The sequence below is a fragment of the Gallus gallus genome, unplaced genomic scaffold (assembly GCF_016699485.2).
Source record: "Gallus gallus isolate bGalGal1 unplaced genomic scaffold, bGalGal1.mat.broiler.GRCg7b scaffold_46, whole genome shotgun sequence".
Taxonomy (NCBI): Eukaryota; Metazoa; Chordata; class Aves; order Galliformes; family Phasianidae; genus Gallus; species Gallus gallus.
In genome coordinates this window covers 131312-145714 of record NW_024095998.1, presented here as the reverse complement: position 1 = coordinate 145714, position 14403 = coordinate 131312, and the positions used below count along the sequence as shown (strand labels likewise).

The window sequence follows — 14403 nt, the reverse complement described above, 5'->3', positions numbered from 1 at the left end:
AGGTAATCAACCAGCAGTTCAGGATGGGACTCAACAGTTCCCATACAGCCACTAAGAAGATCAGAGGGCTGGAGCACCTCTCCTACGAAGAAAGAATGAGGGAACTGGGATTGCTTAGCTTCGAGAAGAGAAGGCTCTAAGGAGGCCTCACTGTGGCCTTTCAATAGTTGAAGGGAGCGTATAAAGAGGCGGGGGTACGAGTGTAACGAGGGGGGGTAGTGATAGGACATGCGGGAATGGTCTTAAACTGAGACAGGGGAGGTCTAGGTGAGATATTTGGAGGAAGTTTTTTCTCCCAGAGGGTGGTGAGGCACTGGAACAGGTTGCCCCTGGAGGTTGTGGATGCCCCAGCCCTGGAGGCATTCAAGGCCAGGCTGCATGTGGCACAGGGCACTTTGGTCTAGTGGTTGTCGACCCTGCACATAGCAGAGGGAGGTGGAAACTAGATGGTCATTGTGGTCCTTTTCAACCCACGCCATTCTATGATTCTGTGATTCTTTATAGGCCGCAATCTTCCAGTTGGAAAGGGCCTCCAGAGACCGCTGGTATCCTCTGAGAGCTCCGAGCTGCCGCAATTGGAAGCTGGCTTCATTTTTGGTCATCCCCTGCAGCAGAAAAGCTCTGACAGACAAGACAACCGTGATGCTGGATTTCCTTTGGCTTCAAGTAAAGCACTGTGAGATGTTCTGATGCCCTCCCACAATTCTTTCTCCCACCACCAGCACAAGAGCTGGTGTGAAAAGACGCAATGACACTGTCACAGGGATTCTGGAGATTTCTACAGGATAGGCCCATGGTAAGGCTTTATTGTCAATTTTTCCCCTCTACATTTCACTCCAGATCTCGTTGTTGGGCCTGGAGAAGAGGAGGCTGTTGGGTCAGCACACTGCAGCCTTCCAGTATACAAACGGAGCCTCCAAACGGGAGGACCGTCGACCCTTTACAGTGGTAGACGAGGCAGGATGAGGGGAAGTGGTTTTCAGTTGCGGGATCCTTCAGATTGGATGTCAGGGAGAAGTTCTTTCCAGAGCCAGTGGTGAGATGCTGGAAACGGATGCCCAGAGAGCTCGTGGGCGCCGCGTCCCTGACAGTGTTCAAGGCCAGGTTGTTTGGGGCCATGGGCAGCCTGGTCTACTGTTAGGTATGATGCAGATGGGATTGACGCATCAGTTTTGCAGCCTCGAGTGGAGCTCTATCAGTCCTGGGCGCCCCATGCCCGCATCAGCGTGGGTAGTGGGTGGCCTTCCTGCGGGGTGGGGCATTGGTGTTTGGAGGCTGACGCTGCGGAGACTGTGTTACTTGGTTTATCGGTGGCAGCACTCCCGCTCTGTCGGCGGAGGACTCTGCAGGCTGGCTGGCCTCACTCTGAGATGCTGCTGCAGCCACCTCCTCAGGTTGTTTGTGCACTGGCCTGCTCTTCTTAGCCCTCTGCCTGAGAAGTTGCACTGAGTCGCAGTGCAGCAGTGGTAGCCTGGATTCTTGGCCTTGGAACGTTTCCGCTTCCAGGTCTTCCTCACGGAAGCTCACGCGTTTTGTTCCCAGCGCTCGGCCCCGGTCTTCTTGGCCTTTGCTTCCTTCCTGGCCCTGCAGCTGGCAGGTCAGCAGCTGCTTTTGGGCTTCAGGCACTGCGCAGATCGCTGGCAGCAGACTGGAAGGACAGAGCGGGAGGGGTCCGCCTGAGTGGGTAATGGCTTTGGGGCCGCATCCTGCAAGCCGGAGCCAGGACCCTTGGCTGCCACGCAGCCTTCCCCACAGACAGCTCACCGGCAGCCCCGTGGCTCTCCCCCGTGGGATCCAGAGAGGGGCCAGCCCTGTGAGCTGGGGGGCTCCTGGAGTCCCCGGCCCAGCACTGTTGGGCAGCCACAAACAGGGACTCTCTGGGCTAAGGGGATGGGCTCTCGTTGGGTCAGTAAATCACCCCCATGCACATGCCAAGCCAGAGCCTCCAGCCTCACCTGAATGTAGAGCTGTCCTTCCGCAGCAAGCTCCTTATCTTTCTGAATTCTCCTGCATCTACACTTGCCGAGCTCAAGCGTTTGATGAAGGTTGGCGTGCCAGCAAATCTCACTGCAATGGGGAAGGCAGAGGAGACTCCCCGTAAACCCTTGGGCTCACTCACTCACAACGGGCGCTCAGGCCTGTTCCCCGAACATCCGAGAGGGCCGCTCCGCTCTACCCACTGCTGACCTCTGCGCTTCCCTCGGACCCTCCCTGAAACCATCTCTGGCCCCACTCCTCCTCTCTGCCATCTTGGGACTCTCTTTTGGGACTGCACTAGTGACGTTGGCTTTGGGAAAGCGGGGCCGGGTGGTGATGATGAGCTGACAGGGTGACTTTTGGGGACCGTGTCCTTCCAGTGGGGGAGGGCAGGGCCTAAGATGCCGACGTCCTCCTGCCATAGCCAGGGATGGGGGCACGTCACAGCCAGCGCCTTAGTTTTGGAGAGGCCAGCAATTGCTTGTGGGAAGAGGCCGTGCTGAGCTGGCGTGAAGCTTTGACACAAGTCCAGGCAATGCTACAGGCTTGGGGCAGAGTGGCTGGAAGACTGTGTAGAGGAAATGGAGCTGGGGGTGCTGATTGATGCTAGACTGAACGTGAGCCAGCAGTGTGCCCAGGTGGCCAAGAAGGCCAATGGCATCCTGGCTTGTATCAGAACTATTGTGGCCAGCAGGAACAGGGATGGAATTCTCCCCCTGTACTCAGCACTGGTGAGGCCGCACCTGGAGTACTGCGTCCAGTTTTGGGCCCCTCACTGTAAGAAAGACATTGAGGCCCTGGAGCGTGTCCAGAGGAGGGCAACAAAGCTGGTGAGGGATCTGGAGCACAGGCCTTATGAGGAGCGGCTGAAGGAGCTGGGATTGTGCAGCCTAGAGAAGAGGAGGCTCAGGGGAGACGTTATTGCTCTCTATAAGTAGCTGAAAGGAGGTTGTAGTGAGCTGGGGCTCAGCCTCTTCTCTCATATGCCTAGTGCTAGGACTAGAGGGAATGGCTTCAAGCTGCACCAGGGAAGATTCAGGCTGGACGTTAGGAAATGCTACTTCCCTGAAAGGGAGGTCAGGCACAGGAATGGGCTGCCCAGAGAGGTGGTGGAGTCACCGAGCCTGGTGGTGTTCTAAGAGCGTTTGGATGTTGTGTTGAGGGACATGGTTTAGCGAGAACCATTGGTGAAGGGCGAATGCTTGGACGGGATGATCCTGTGGGTCTTTTCCAACCTTAGCGATTCTATGATTCTATGATTCTAAGTCAGAGCCCTTGGCCGATGGTCAGCAAGGGATTTCCCATCTTAAGTGTGTGGCCCGTGGCACGGAAAGGAGCTGGAAGCTGCTTTACCTTTCTTGCACTCTTGGACAAGAGGTGGCAAAGCCTCTTCTTTCTTTGGTTTCCCCTCAGCAGGGACGCTTCCTGAGGACTTGCGGTATATCCTCCCGGGCGGTGGTTTGGGCACAAACTCCATTTGAAACCTGTACGCGAGGAGAAGACAGTGAGCGTTGGGATGCAGCACTCCACTAATGGCTGTTGCTCTCTCTGATTGCCTGCGGACAGGCACATTTTCATTCTGCATTAAGGCAGGTGGTTTCTAAAGGCTGTAGCAGGGTCAGTTGGGATAGGTCCAGGGGAAATTGTTTCAACCGGAAAGAGGGAAGATTTCCATTGGATATAAGGAAGATGTTTTGGACAGAAGGGTGGTGAGGCACCGCAAGGTCTTGCCCAGAGAGGTGGTGGCTGCCTCGACAGGCATCCAAGGTCGGGCTGGACCAGGCTCAGAGCAGCCTCATCTGGTGGAAAATCCCTGCTCCCTGCAGGGAGTGCACAGTGTGGGAGTAGGTGCCCTTTCAGGATTCCTACCAGCTCAAATGATTTGATGATTCTATGCCATATCCTCGTGGGCAGGACTGGGACAGCCATGGACACAAGGAACAAACACTACGGAATGAGAGCTGGGCAGCTGCAGCAAGCAGCAGCTGCAGCCACCAACATACTCACTCGGGAAAGACGACAAGGCAGCCAGAGAGCGCCAGGGAGGCCACCGGTGCCGCTCGGGACGCCACCATGTCCAGCAGCCAGGGGGCCTGCAGGGGAGGAACAGGGAGGACGTGGGACATCCTTGTGACGGCTGAGGCCCTGGGGACACGAGGAGCCCAAGGCAGGGAGAGCTGACGGCCCCGCAGCACTTGCACGGCCCGAGCAGCTGGCCAGGTCCTTGTGGGCCGTGCGCGGGCACAGCAAGGGTCACGGGACTGCCCGGGCCACGCAGAAACCTACAGCTCACCTTGAGAAGAGCTCTTCTGAATTTCTCTTTGCCTGACAGCTTCTCGAGGAAGTCGCGGTAGAATTTCATTTGAAATGTCAGGCCATCAATGTGGAGCACTCCAATGTCCTTGAGGACAACGGCAACGTTCTCGCCATTCTTCAGGCAGCCGGAGATCAGGGACACGGTGCTTTGGATGCACATCTGTGCTCTCTGCCAGGTCACAGAGGCAGTTGCAGCCACCTTGCTGTATTTCAGCGGCTCCACCTTCCTATGGGCTGAAAAATGCGAGGGACGCAGTTGATGATACGGTTGGTTTTCCGCAGTGCTTCCCTAGAACTGCTTCTTGTGGCCATCAGCCAGAACGGCCCCATGTTTGCATGGACTCCTGCCAGGGGGAGGTTTACTTCTGAGAACGGAGGCGGTGGCCCTGTTTGCCCTGTCCATGAAGCCAGCAAAGTTTTAATCCCCCCGCCTACCCTACCTGGCAGGGACTCCCTGCGGGGCTTGAGGTGGTGCGTGGCTATCAGGTTTGCAGAGAGGTGAAACACCGGCCACTGCAGAGTCACAGTCCCGTCCTCACTCCTGATGTCTTTGTTGATGGTGTCAAAGGTGCCAAAGGTGGCAATCCAGACCCCCTGCAAGTGGAAGAGGAAGGAAGGGCGCAAGGGTTATGGGCCGGCTGGAGGAAGAGCCCATGTGGTGGTCCAACGCAGGGGCGCAGCTCAGGAGCCCTCTCGCGCTGTTCAGAGGCACAAGCCAGGGCATCGGGAATGGCTTTGGGAAGGGGCTGCACAGTCCTCTCCTTCCCCTGGCCCTCCCAAATGCAGCACAGCAGTCAGGGCAGAAGCAGCCTGGTGGGATCCAGAGGCTTGCCAGGATTGGCCTCAGCCCTGAGATAGGACACCGCCCAGCACAGGTGATCCCGCAGGATGTGCAGGAAGCCCACGGCATGCCCAGTAGAGACATGTGGGGTGAGTTTCCTGCTTTCTGTGGAGGGGAAGACCGAGAGGAATTCTCGTCTGAGCCGGGCAGGGAGAAGAGGAAGCCGCCAGCCAACCCACCTTCTGCACCAGGAGGTGCTCTTGTACGTAGTCGGCCACCGCATCCCAGACGGCAACTCGCTCTGGAGGGCAAAGAAAAGCAGGTCACACTCTGCATCTGCCGCTTCCCGGCACCCCTACTGCTGCCAGGCGGGAGTGAGGTGGCAGATGAGAAGTGTCGTCTCCGTCCCGAGCTTGTCTGCAGCACTGCTGCTGTGGTGGCTCTGGACCCGTGTACCTTGGGTGTCGGTGCATGTGGGTCTGGAGGCACACCGCGCTGCGGGGCCATCCTTGCAGAAGCTCATCCTGTTCCGCCTCGTGCCGGCGGGTTGCTCCTTGTTGGCGCCAGCCATGCCGGAGCTCATCCCTTCAGACGCGTCTGCTCTCTGCCAGATGCTCCTTCAGGATGCAGGACCCACCAGCGTGCACCGCCTTCGTACCCCTCCCGGGTGGCCGTGTCACAAACGTCGCCACGGCAACGCGGTGACAGCGTGGGCAGTGCTGGCCGCAGCCCATGATGACGCTGGCACCAGCAGCCTGCTGCCCGCCCCGGGTGGGAGTGCTGGCTCCTCTCTGTTTCCTCTCTCTTCCTTTCTGTGCTCTCCATGTTATGTTACTCCTTTTCCTTTAGTAGCCGTTGCCTGAATTGATGTTCAAGTAGTTGACACAGAAGCAACGACTGTTCCAAAGGACTCTACCCGTCTTGTTGAAGACCAGTTGGCAGAAGGTTTCTTTGTTTTGCCTGGAAGTTTTTTCATGGATTCTTTGTTAGAACAGTCACTAAATTACCTGACATTGATCCTCTGTGTCGTCGTTGTGACTGCGTCGCTCCCGCGACCGTAGTGGGCAGGGAGTGCTTTGTTTGGGGGATCCCAGGGATTTGCTTTTGTCACAGGCTTTGAAGGGGAAGGGGGGAACTGTGGGGTCCTATGGGGTCCTACGGGGGGGTATGGGATCCTATGGGGTGCTCTAGGTTACTAGAGGCTTTTATGGGGAAAGGGCGGAGAAGGGATTTGCTGGGGTTGTGTTGGGCCCCATGGGGAGGATGGGATGTCATGAGGTCCTATGGGGTCCTCTAGGTTCCTGCTGGGGGCACGGGCATGGGATTTTATGGTGTCATAAGACATGGTTTTGTAGGAATGTGAGAATGCGACTCTGTGCTGTGCTATGTTGTCCTATGATGGGTATGGGGTTCTGTGGGGTCCTATGGTGTCGTATGGGAGGGGATGGGACTCTCTGGGGGTCCTATAGGGTTCTATGCACAGGGGGATGGGAACCTATGGAGTCGCACAGGGCCCCATGTGGAAGGTATGGGATTCCAAGAGATCCTATGGGGGCTGGGCTCTCATGAAGTCTATGGGGTCCTATAGGCTCCTGTTTTGGGAGGGAGATAGGGGATTTGATGGTGTCTTATTGGGTGCGATGGGGTGCAAGGGTTGGGAAGATGGGATCCTATGGGGTCCTCTAGGTTTCCTGGGGGTGGGGTGATATGGGGTGCTCTGGGGGAGAATGGGATCTTATAAGGGTCTCTGGGGTCCTATGGGGTGTATGAGGGAGGGATGGGAACCTGTGGAGTCCTATAGGGTCTCCTAGGGAAAGGATGGGATCCAATGGGGCGTATGGGATTCTGTGGTGACCTATGGGGGAATATGGGATTCTATGGGGTCCTATGGGAAGGGATGGGACCCTATGGGGGGGTCCGATGGGTGGGAAAATTGGAACTTACGGAGTCCTGTAGGGTGCCATGGGGATGGAATGGAATGCTGTGGGGAGATGGGATCTCATGAGCTCCTGCGGGGTCCTGTAGGTTCCCTACAGGATGGGGCAGATGGGATGGGAGGGGAGGTATGGGATTTTATGGTGTCTTATGGGGTCCTATGGGGTCCTAGGTTCGGAGAGATGGTGTTCTACGGGCTCCTCTTGGGTCCTGGGGGAGCTGGGGTGGTGTCGTATGGGGTCCTCTATCTAGAATGTTCCTCTATCTGCCTTCTGTCTTGCTGCTGCTGTGGCAGCTCATCTCCTCCTGAGCTCTTCTCCCTTAGCATTATCCCCTCCTCTTCTGCTGGCTCATTCTTCCCTCGGCGTACTCGTGGGCCGGAAAATAGCCCATGTTCCTGTCCAAACCTGGAAAGCCCTAGACTCGCACCTCTTTGCCTGGCTCCCAGGTGGCCCATGGGTCAAAGGTATCCCATTTGATCTAGAGTGTGCTGTTGCAACTCTTCTGTTTGATTCCCTGTCTGATTCCATGCTTTATTCAACGGATACAAGGTGTTGTATCCTCCGTGTATTTTCTATCCACTTCAACTGATGATGGACAAGTCCAGCAGATCAGGGCAACCTTTGCAACCAAGCTCAACAAATCCTTTGTAGCAATTGTGTAACATTTAACTCCCCCTTAGGCCCTCCCCTTCTTTCCCCTTCTGCTTCCTCTTTTTTTTTTCTTTCTTTTTCTTTTCTGTTGCTAACCACCATGGAGGGTCACTTACGCTTCAATTTCAAGCAGCCTTTGAGCCACGGGGTGGTGTATGACTGCTGCTTTGTTTTCTGGCTCAAAGCTTGCTTCCTGAGGTATGTCTTGTGAGAAGACTCTAGGAGATGAGAGGTGGGTGTTGCCGTGTGGCAATCAGCGTCACTGTGCGGACACTTTTCCATTGGAAAGCATTTCTTTGGAGCTGTTTGCCTTGGGCCCAAGAGTGAAGGGAGTGCTCAGGTCCGCTGTGTGGACTGTTTGCTGGCGGAAGACCTGTCCTGTGACCAAAGAAGTCCTGTTTGCTCTGGGAGACTGGAGGATGATACCGTTGTATCCTGTGAAGACGAGCTACAAGTTGGTGTCTCCATACTGCCTCTTATCTGCTGGCAAGGCCGGGGAGATGGGCACCAAAGGCGTTCCTGCTGGGACCCAAAAGCCACAAGCTGTCACTCCAGACAGAGCTGACTCAACCACTTGGGACTTAGAAATAAGTCTGTCCCGTCGTCGTCGTCATCGCTGTGGTCACCGTCCTCATCTACGGAACAACGCCCAACGGCCCACCTCTCCTGAAGATCAGCGACTGAATCAGGAACCACGCCGGACCCATGGTGGTGTCCATCTCCGTCTTGCTTCCTAGAGAGACTCCTTGCTCCCATTTCCTATCTTTTCTGCTGCCCTTCTTCCCTTCCCCATCACCCTAGTTTGTACCTATCAAGACTCCTTGCTTCTATTTCCCATCGTTTCCATCGCTTTCCTTCCCTACCCCATTACCCCGATCCGTACTAGTGTCCGTCCTCCCCTTCCCCATCTCCCTTATTGAGATTTGTAATAAACTGGTCGGACCACCATTTCAACCGCTGTTTCTTAATCTCACGCCGGGTATACCTATATCAAAGAACCTCCTCTCCCTCCTATGCGTTGGAGCGAGACAAGAGCTTATGGGTCAGAGTAAAAGCGAAGGCCAGTAAGCCTGACATGATCATGGGAGTCTGCTACAGGCCAGCCAAGCGGGATGAAGAGGTGGACAAGACACTGCCTAGACAGCTGGGTGAGGTCTCAAGGTCTCTCCCCCTTGTGGGGACCTGTGGGGGACTTCTACCTCCCAGACATCTGCTGGATTTATGATAGAGCTGACAGGGAACAGTCCCGCAGGTTCCCGGAGTGTGTGGGAGATCACTTCCTGACACGGCTGGTGAAGGAGCCAACGAGGGGAAGCAAAATCCTGGAGCTGCTGTTTGTTAACAGAGAAGGTCTTGTGGGGGACGTAAAGGTTGGATGCCGTCTGGGGCAAAGTGATCACAAGATGCGAGATTTCTCGATCCTTGTTGAAGCACGGCGGGGAGTCAGCAGAAGTGCCAGCAGGTCGGGCTTGGTGTCTTCTCACAGCTGATGGGTGACAGGACGAGGGGAAATGGCCTCAAGTTGCACCAGAGTAAGTTGAGGTTGGATATCAGGACTTTATGGAGGGTCTTTACGGAAAGGCTGTTTAAGCCCTGGAATGGGCTGCCCAGGGAGGTAGTTGAGTCCCTTCCCCTGGATGTGTTTAACAGCCGTCTGGATGTGGTGCTCAGGGACACGACTGAGCGGAGGGCTGTTGCAGTTGGGGTAGGATGGTGAGGTTGAGGTTGGACTCGATGATCTTGCAGGTCTTTTCCAACCTGAGCAATTCTATGATTCTATGATTCTATGATTCTATGATGCCATATCCATTCCAAGTCCGTCCCATACCCAGAGTCCATCCCATATCTTTCCCATTTCCTGTATCCATCCCATACCCATATCCCCACACCCCACACCCCTAGCCAATGTCCCAATCCCACGTGGTATATCCCCCATCCCCAGATCCCCATATCCCTACTCCAAATCCCATTCCCCGTCCCTCATCCCAACCCCAGCTCCCACTGTCAATCCCACTCCCTCATCCCTCTTCCCAATCGCACATCCCTAAAGCCAATCCCATCGCCCATCCCCTACAGCCATAGGCTGTCCCCCGAGGCCCCTCCTCCCTCGCCGCCGCTCGGCCCCGCCCCCGGCCTCTCATTGCTCAGCAGCTGTTCCGGCCCGGCCCGGCCCGGCCTCTCATTGCTCAGCGGCAGCGCCGCCGGCTCCGATTGGCTGAGGCGCAGCGCGCGGGAGCGGCCGTTGGCCGCTGGCTCGGGCCCGCCCGGCTCTCCCCTCAGCCGGCGCCGCTCCCTACCCGGGCGGCCCCGCACGGCCCCGCCGCTGCAGCCGCTGTGCGCCGGAGCTGTCCGGGCAGCCCCGAGCCGGAAGTGCGGCACGACGGGAGCGGTGCTGAGGACAGCGGCGCCGGAGGTGTGCGGGAGAACGGCTCCGGGACGGGGCCAGGGAGCGGAACCGTGCGCGGCCCTCCCCTCGGCCGTGGGAGAATATGCGGCTCTCGGGAGGGATGTGGGCTAATGGGGGCCTTTAGGGCTGTGCGGGTCTGATGGGAGGATCCGGGGCTCTAGGGGGCTGTGGTGAGGCTATAAGGAGGCTGTGGGGGCCATGGGAGCATCTAGGGAGATACGTGAGTGTAGGGCGTGTCTGGGGGCTGTGGGCCTATAGGAAGGGAGGTGTGGGGAGGCTTGAGGGAGGATGTGGGGCTCTAGAAAGCTGTGGGGCACTAAGGAAGGGGTCTAAGTTGGCTGTGGGGGGGTGTTTGGGAAGTGCTGTTGAATCATGTCCTGAAGCTCTGATTGCCCACCTGAGGCCAGCCCTGAGTGAGCCGTGGGAGCCCAGGTGAAGGCAATCCAGCTGTGTGAGTGGAAGGGCTGGAGCCAGGCTGCAGCTCTCCTAGAGCCTGCTGAAGGGCTGACTGCCCCTGGGGAAGGATCTCTTTCTGGAGATGGCTCCTCTGGTAGTTTTTTCTGCGAGCCCGGGACACGGGTGAGCCTTTTCATTCATTTCCAGCTCTCCCTTTCAACGTGATCATCTTTCTAGCTGTGCGATCTGTGGGCACCGGCCTAAGCGCAGCGCTGTGTATCTCTGTTGCTCATCCAGGGGGATATAGGAGACTGGGGGGCCGGGTGTGCTCTAGTGGGGACAGAATCCTAGAATATGTCAATCTCTCCTCGTTTGGTTTCTGTTAGGACGGGGGGAAGGGGAGCGGCGTGAAGCTGCGTGCATTCCCTGCTGCGGGGCTGTGCTGGCAGCGGTGCGGTTGGTTTGTTTTTTTCTGCTTGGGAGGGTGGGAAGGAGCTCAGCAGGCCTGGCTCGGGGCCTGCTGGCCCTAAGGAGGCCCCTCTGGGCCCGGCCCCTCATGCTTCGGTCAGTTTGGCAATGGCAGTGTGTATCTGTGTGGGGAAAAAAGTGTGTGTAGCAATGGTGGTACTTGGTGGTACAATGGTGGAGGAAGACACGGTTTGTCTTTTTCACTGTTGTATGGGGACACTCAGGTGAGAAAGCGTTGTGCTTTATGGCACAGTTTCCTTGAGCAAAGGCTGCTTTGGCAGCAGAGGTTTGGTGCCAGGAGGCATGAAAGCACTGAAGCAAATGCTGCTGTGCAGTGGGCCCAGAGACATCAGCTCCCAGCACGTCCCTGGCGGTGGATGTGTGCACGCTCTGTGTCTGTCAGTGATTGCTCCAAAGGCTTTGTAGTCAGCTGTGCGTGGCTGTTTTCTTTTTAGGGCGTGGGAACAGAGGGCAACTCGCTGATGGGAGTGATGGTGTCCTGCTCGGAAGTGGATGTGCTGGGTGGCAGAAGAGGATTCGTGGCCGAGTGTGGAAAATCTCTCTGCTCCTTCCTGAAGGTAAGCTTTTCAAAGTGAGACACACGCAGCTGCATTTGCAGGGTGCCTTGAAGGAGGTGACCCCCACTTGACATTGGTTGAGTATTTTAAAGAAGCTGTGATTAAGGAGACGTAACGTTAAGTTCTGAAAGTGTTCCTGAATTTTTTTAAATTGTCTGAAAGAATTCAAGCAATGCAGGGAGAGAAAGAAAGAAAGAAAGAAAAAGAATAACAACAACTGTGTGTTAGAATAACAACTTGCTGCTGCTGCTGTGGCAGCTCATCTACTCTTGCGCTCTTCTCCCTTAGATTCTCCGCAGCTCTTCTGCTCTTCTGCTGGGTCATTCTTCCCCCTGTGCTCCCTCCTCCTCAGCTGCCTCTTCATTCTCCCAGTAATGGCTCCTATTGTGCCATTCTTTCTTGCCCGTACCCTCACTCTTCCTTCATCCGCATCTGCACTCTTCTGCTCTTCTTTTTCCCTGCTTCCTTTCTGCATCTGCATTCCTCTGCTGCTTTCCTTTCTTCCCTGTCTCCTCACTCCTCTGACTTCTGCATCAGCACTCCTCCTTTGCTCTTCTTTCTTCCCTGTGTCTTCATCCTTTCTTCTGCATCTACTCTCCTTTTTTGCTCATCTTTCTTCTCTTCCTCGCTCCATTTCTGCATATGCCCTTCTTCTCTTCTTTCTTCCCCTTCTCCTCATTCCTCATTCTTCTGCATCTACACCCCTCTGCTTTCTTCTGGCTTGTGAATTCACTCCTTTCCTCAGCATCTGCGCTCCCCTTCTGCAGTTTTCTTCCCTGTCTCCTCACTCCTCTTTCTTCTGCGCTTACACTCCTCTTCTGCTGCTCTTTCTTGTTTCCTCACTCCTCTTTCATCTGCATCTGCACTCTTCTTCAGGTGTTTTTTTCCCCTGCTTCCTCTCTCTTCTTCGTCTGCCCTGCTTTTCTGCTCTCTTTTCTTCCCTGTAACGTTACTTCTCTTTTTTTCTGCATCTGCTCTCCTCTTCCTCTTTCTCCCCGGTATTCTCACTGCTCATTCACATGCACCTGCTCTCCTCTTCTACCGTTCTTTCCTCCTTGTATCCTCACTCTTTTTCTGACCGTTTTCCTTGCATCTCAGCGCTCCCCTTTCACCTGCATCTGCTTTTCTCTTCTGCTGTGTTGTTTTTTGTTGTTGTTTTTTCCCCCTGCTTCCTCACTCCTCTTTTGTCTGCATTGGCTCTGCTCTTCTGCTCTTCTTTCTTCCCGCTATCCTCACTCCTTCTTTTGCATCTGTCCCTCCCTGTCTTTCCCTTCTTTTCTGTCCTCCCTACTCTTTCCTCTGCATTCTCACTCTTGTTCTGTTCTTATTCCCCTGCGTCCTCATTCCTTTTTCCTCTGCTTCAACACTCCTCTGCTGTTGGACTTTGTTTCCTGTTTCCACGCTTCTCTTTATTCTGCGTCTGCACGTCTCTTCTCCTGTTTTATATTTTACCCATACTCACTCCTCTTTCTTTTGCATCTGCTCTTCTTTTCTGCTTTTTCTGTTTCCATTTCCCCACTGCTCGTTTTTCTGCTTCCCCACTCTGTTTCCATTGTTTTTTCTTCCGTGTCTCCTCAGTCCTCTTTCATCGGCATCTACTCCTTTTCTACTGTTCTTTCTCCTCACTCCTCTTCCTTCTGCCTCTGCTCTCCTCTCTGCTTTGCTTTGTTCCCTGTCTCCTCACTTGTCTTCTGCATCCGTTGCCCTTCCTCTGCTTTTCCCCTGTATCCTCACTTGTCTTTCTTCGGACTGCTCTCCTTTGCTGCTCTTTGTTGTTCCCTGTGTCATCTCCTGTCTTCTGCATCTGCACCCTTCTGCTGTTCCTTTTTCCCGTATCTTCTCCCCTCTCTCCTCTTCCTGCCCTCCTCTTCTCTTCTGACCTTTCTTCCTTGTGCCCTCACCCCTCTTCTTCATCTCCACTCCTCTTGTGCTATTTGTTCTTCTTCATCTGCTCCCTTGCACTGTTCTTATGTTCACTGCCCTATCCGCTCTTCTCTACTGCGCTTTTCATTCTCTGCTCTTCTGTCGTCGCTTCTTCTCTTCTGCCCTTCTCACTTGCCTCTTTCTTCTCTTCCCATCTCCTGTACTTTTGCTATGCTTCTTTTCCCTCTTCTCCCGTTCAGCTCCTCTCCATTTCTGCTTTTCTGTCTGACCTGTATCCACTCATCCCTTCTTCAGCTTTTCTCCCCATCTGCTTGTTTTTCGTCCCTTCATCTTCTCTTCTCCTCCTTTTCCACTTGTGCTCTTCTTTCTTACCTGTGTCTGTTCTTCTCTCCTTTGGCTCTTCTGTGAGTCAGTGTCTGTCTTGCCTTTATCCTCTCTTCTCCTGAAGATGGGGAGTTCTTGGAGTGGGTGGAGAGGAGGGCCAGTAAGAAGATGAGAGGGCTGAAGCACCTCTCCTGTGAAGAAAGAATGAGGGACCTGGGATTGCTTAGCTTGGAGAAGGCTCTAAGGAGGCCTCACTGTGGCCTTTCAATAGTTGAAGGGAGCGTATAAAGAGGTGGGGGTACGAGTGTAACGAGGGGGGGTAGTGATAGGACATGCGGGAATGGTCTTAAAGTGAGACAGGGGAGGTCTAGGTGAGATATTTGGAGGAAGTTTTTTCCCCCAGAGGGTGGTGAGGCACTGGAACAGGTTGCCCCTGGAGGTTGTGGATGCCCCAGCCCTGGAGGCATTCAAGGCCAGGCTGCATGTGGCACAGGGCACTTTGGTCTAGTGGTTGTCGACCCTGCACATAGCAGGGGGGTGGAAAGTAGATGGTCATTGTGGTCCTTTTCAACCCACGCCATTCTATGATTCTGTGATTCTTTATAGGCCGCAATCTTCCAGTTGGAAAGGGCCTCCAGAGACCACTGGTATCCTCTGAGAGCTCTGAGCTGCCGCAACAATTGG

General features: G+C 55.0%; 1 protein-coding gene across 1 annotated transcript; it reads right to left on the bottom strand.

The window, feature by feature from the left end:
* Positions 1-784: 784 nt before the first annotated feature.
* On the bottom strand, positions 785-5645 carry LOC776874. The gene is made up of 8 exons (XM_040657157.1): positions 5531-5645; positions 5314-5375; positions 4734-4887; positions 4271-4527; positions 3985-4070; positions 3331-3461; positions 1956-2067; positions 785-1648 (listed from the first exon to the last, which is right to left on the bottom strand). Exons 1-8 carry the CDS (start codon positions 5643-5645, stop codon positions 1222-1224), a joined length of 1344 nt encoding a protein of 447 aa, XP_040513091.1. The 3' UTR covers positions 785-1221.
* Between the last annotated feature and the right edge of the window lie 8758 nt (positions 5646-14403).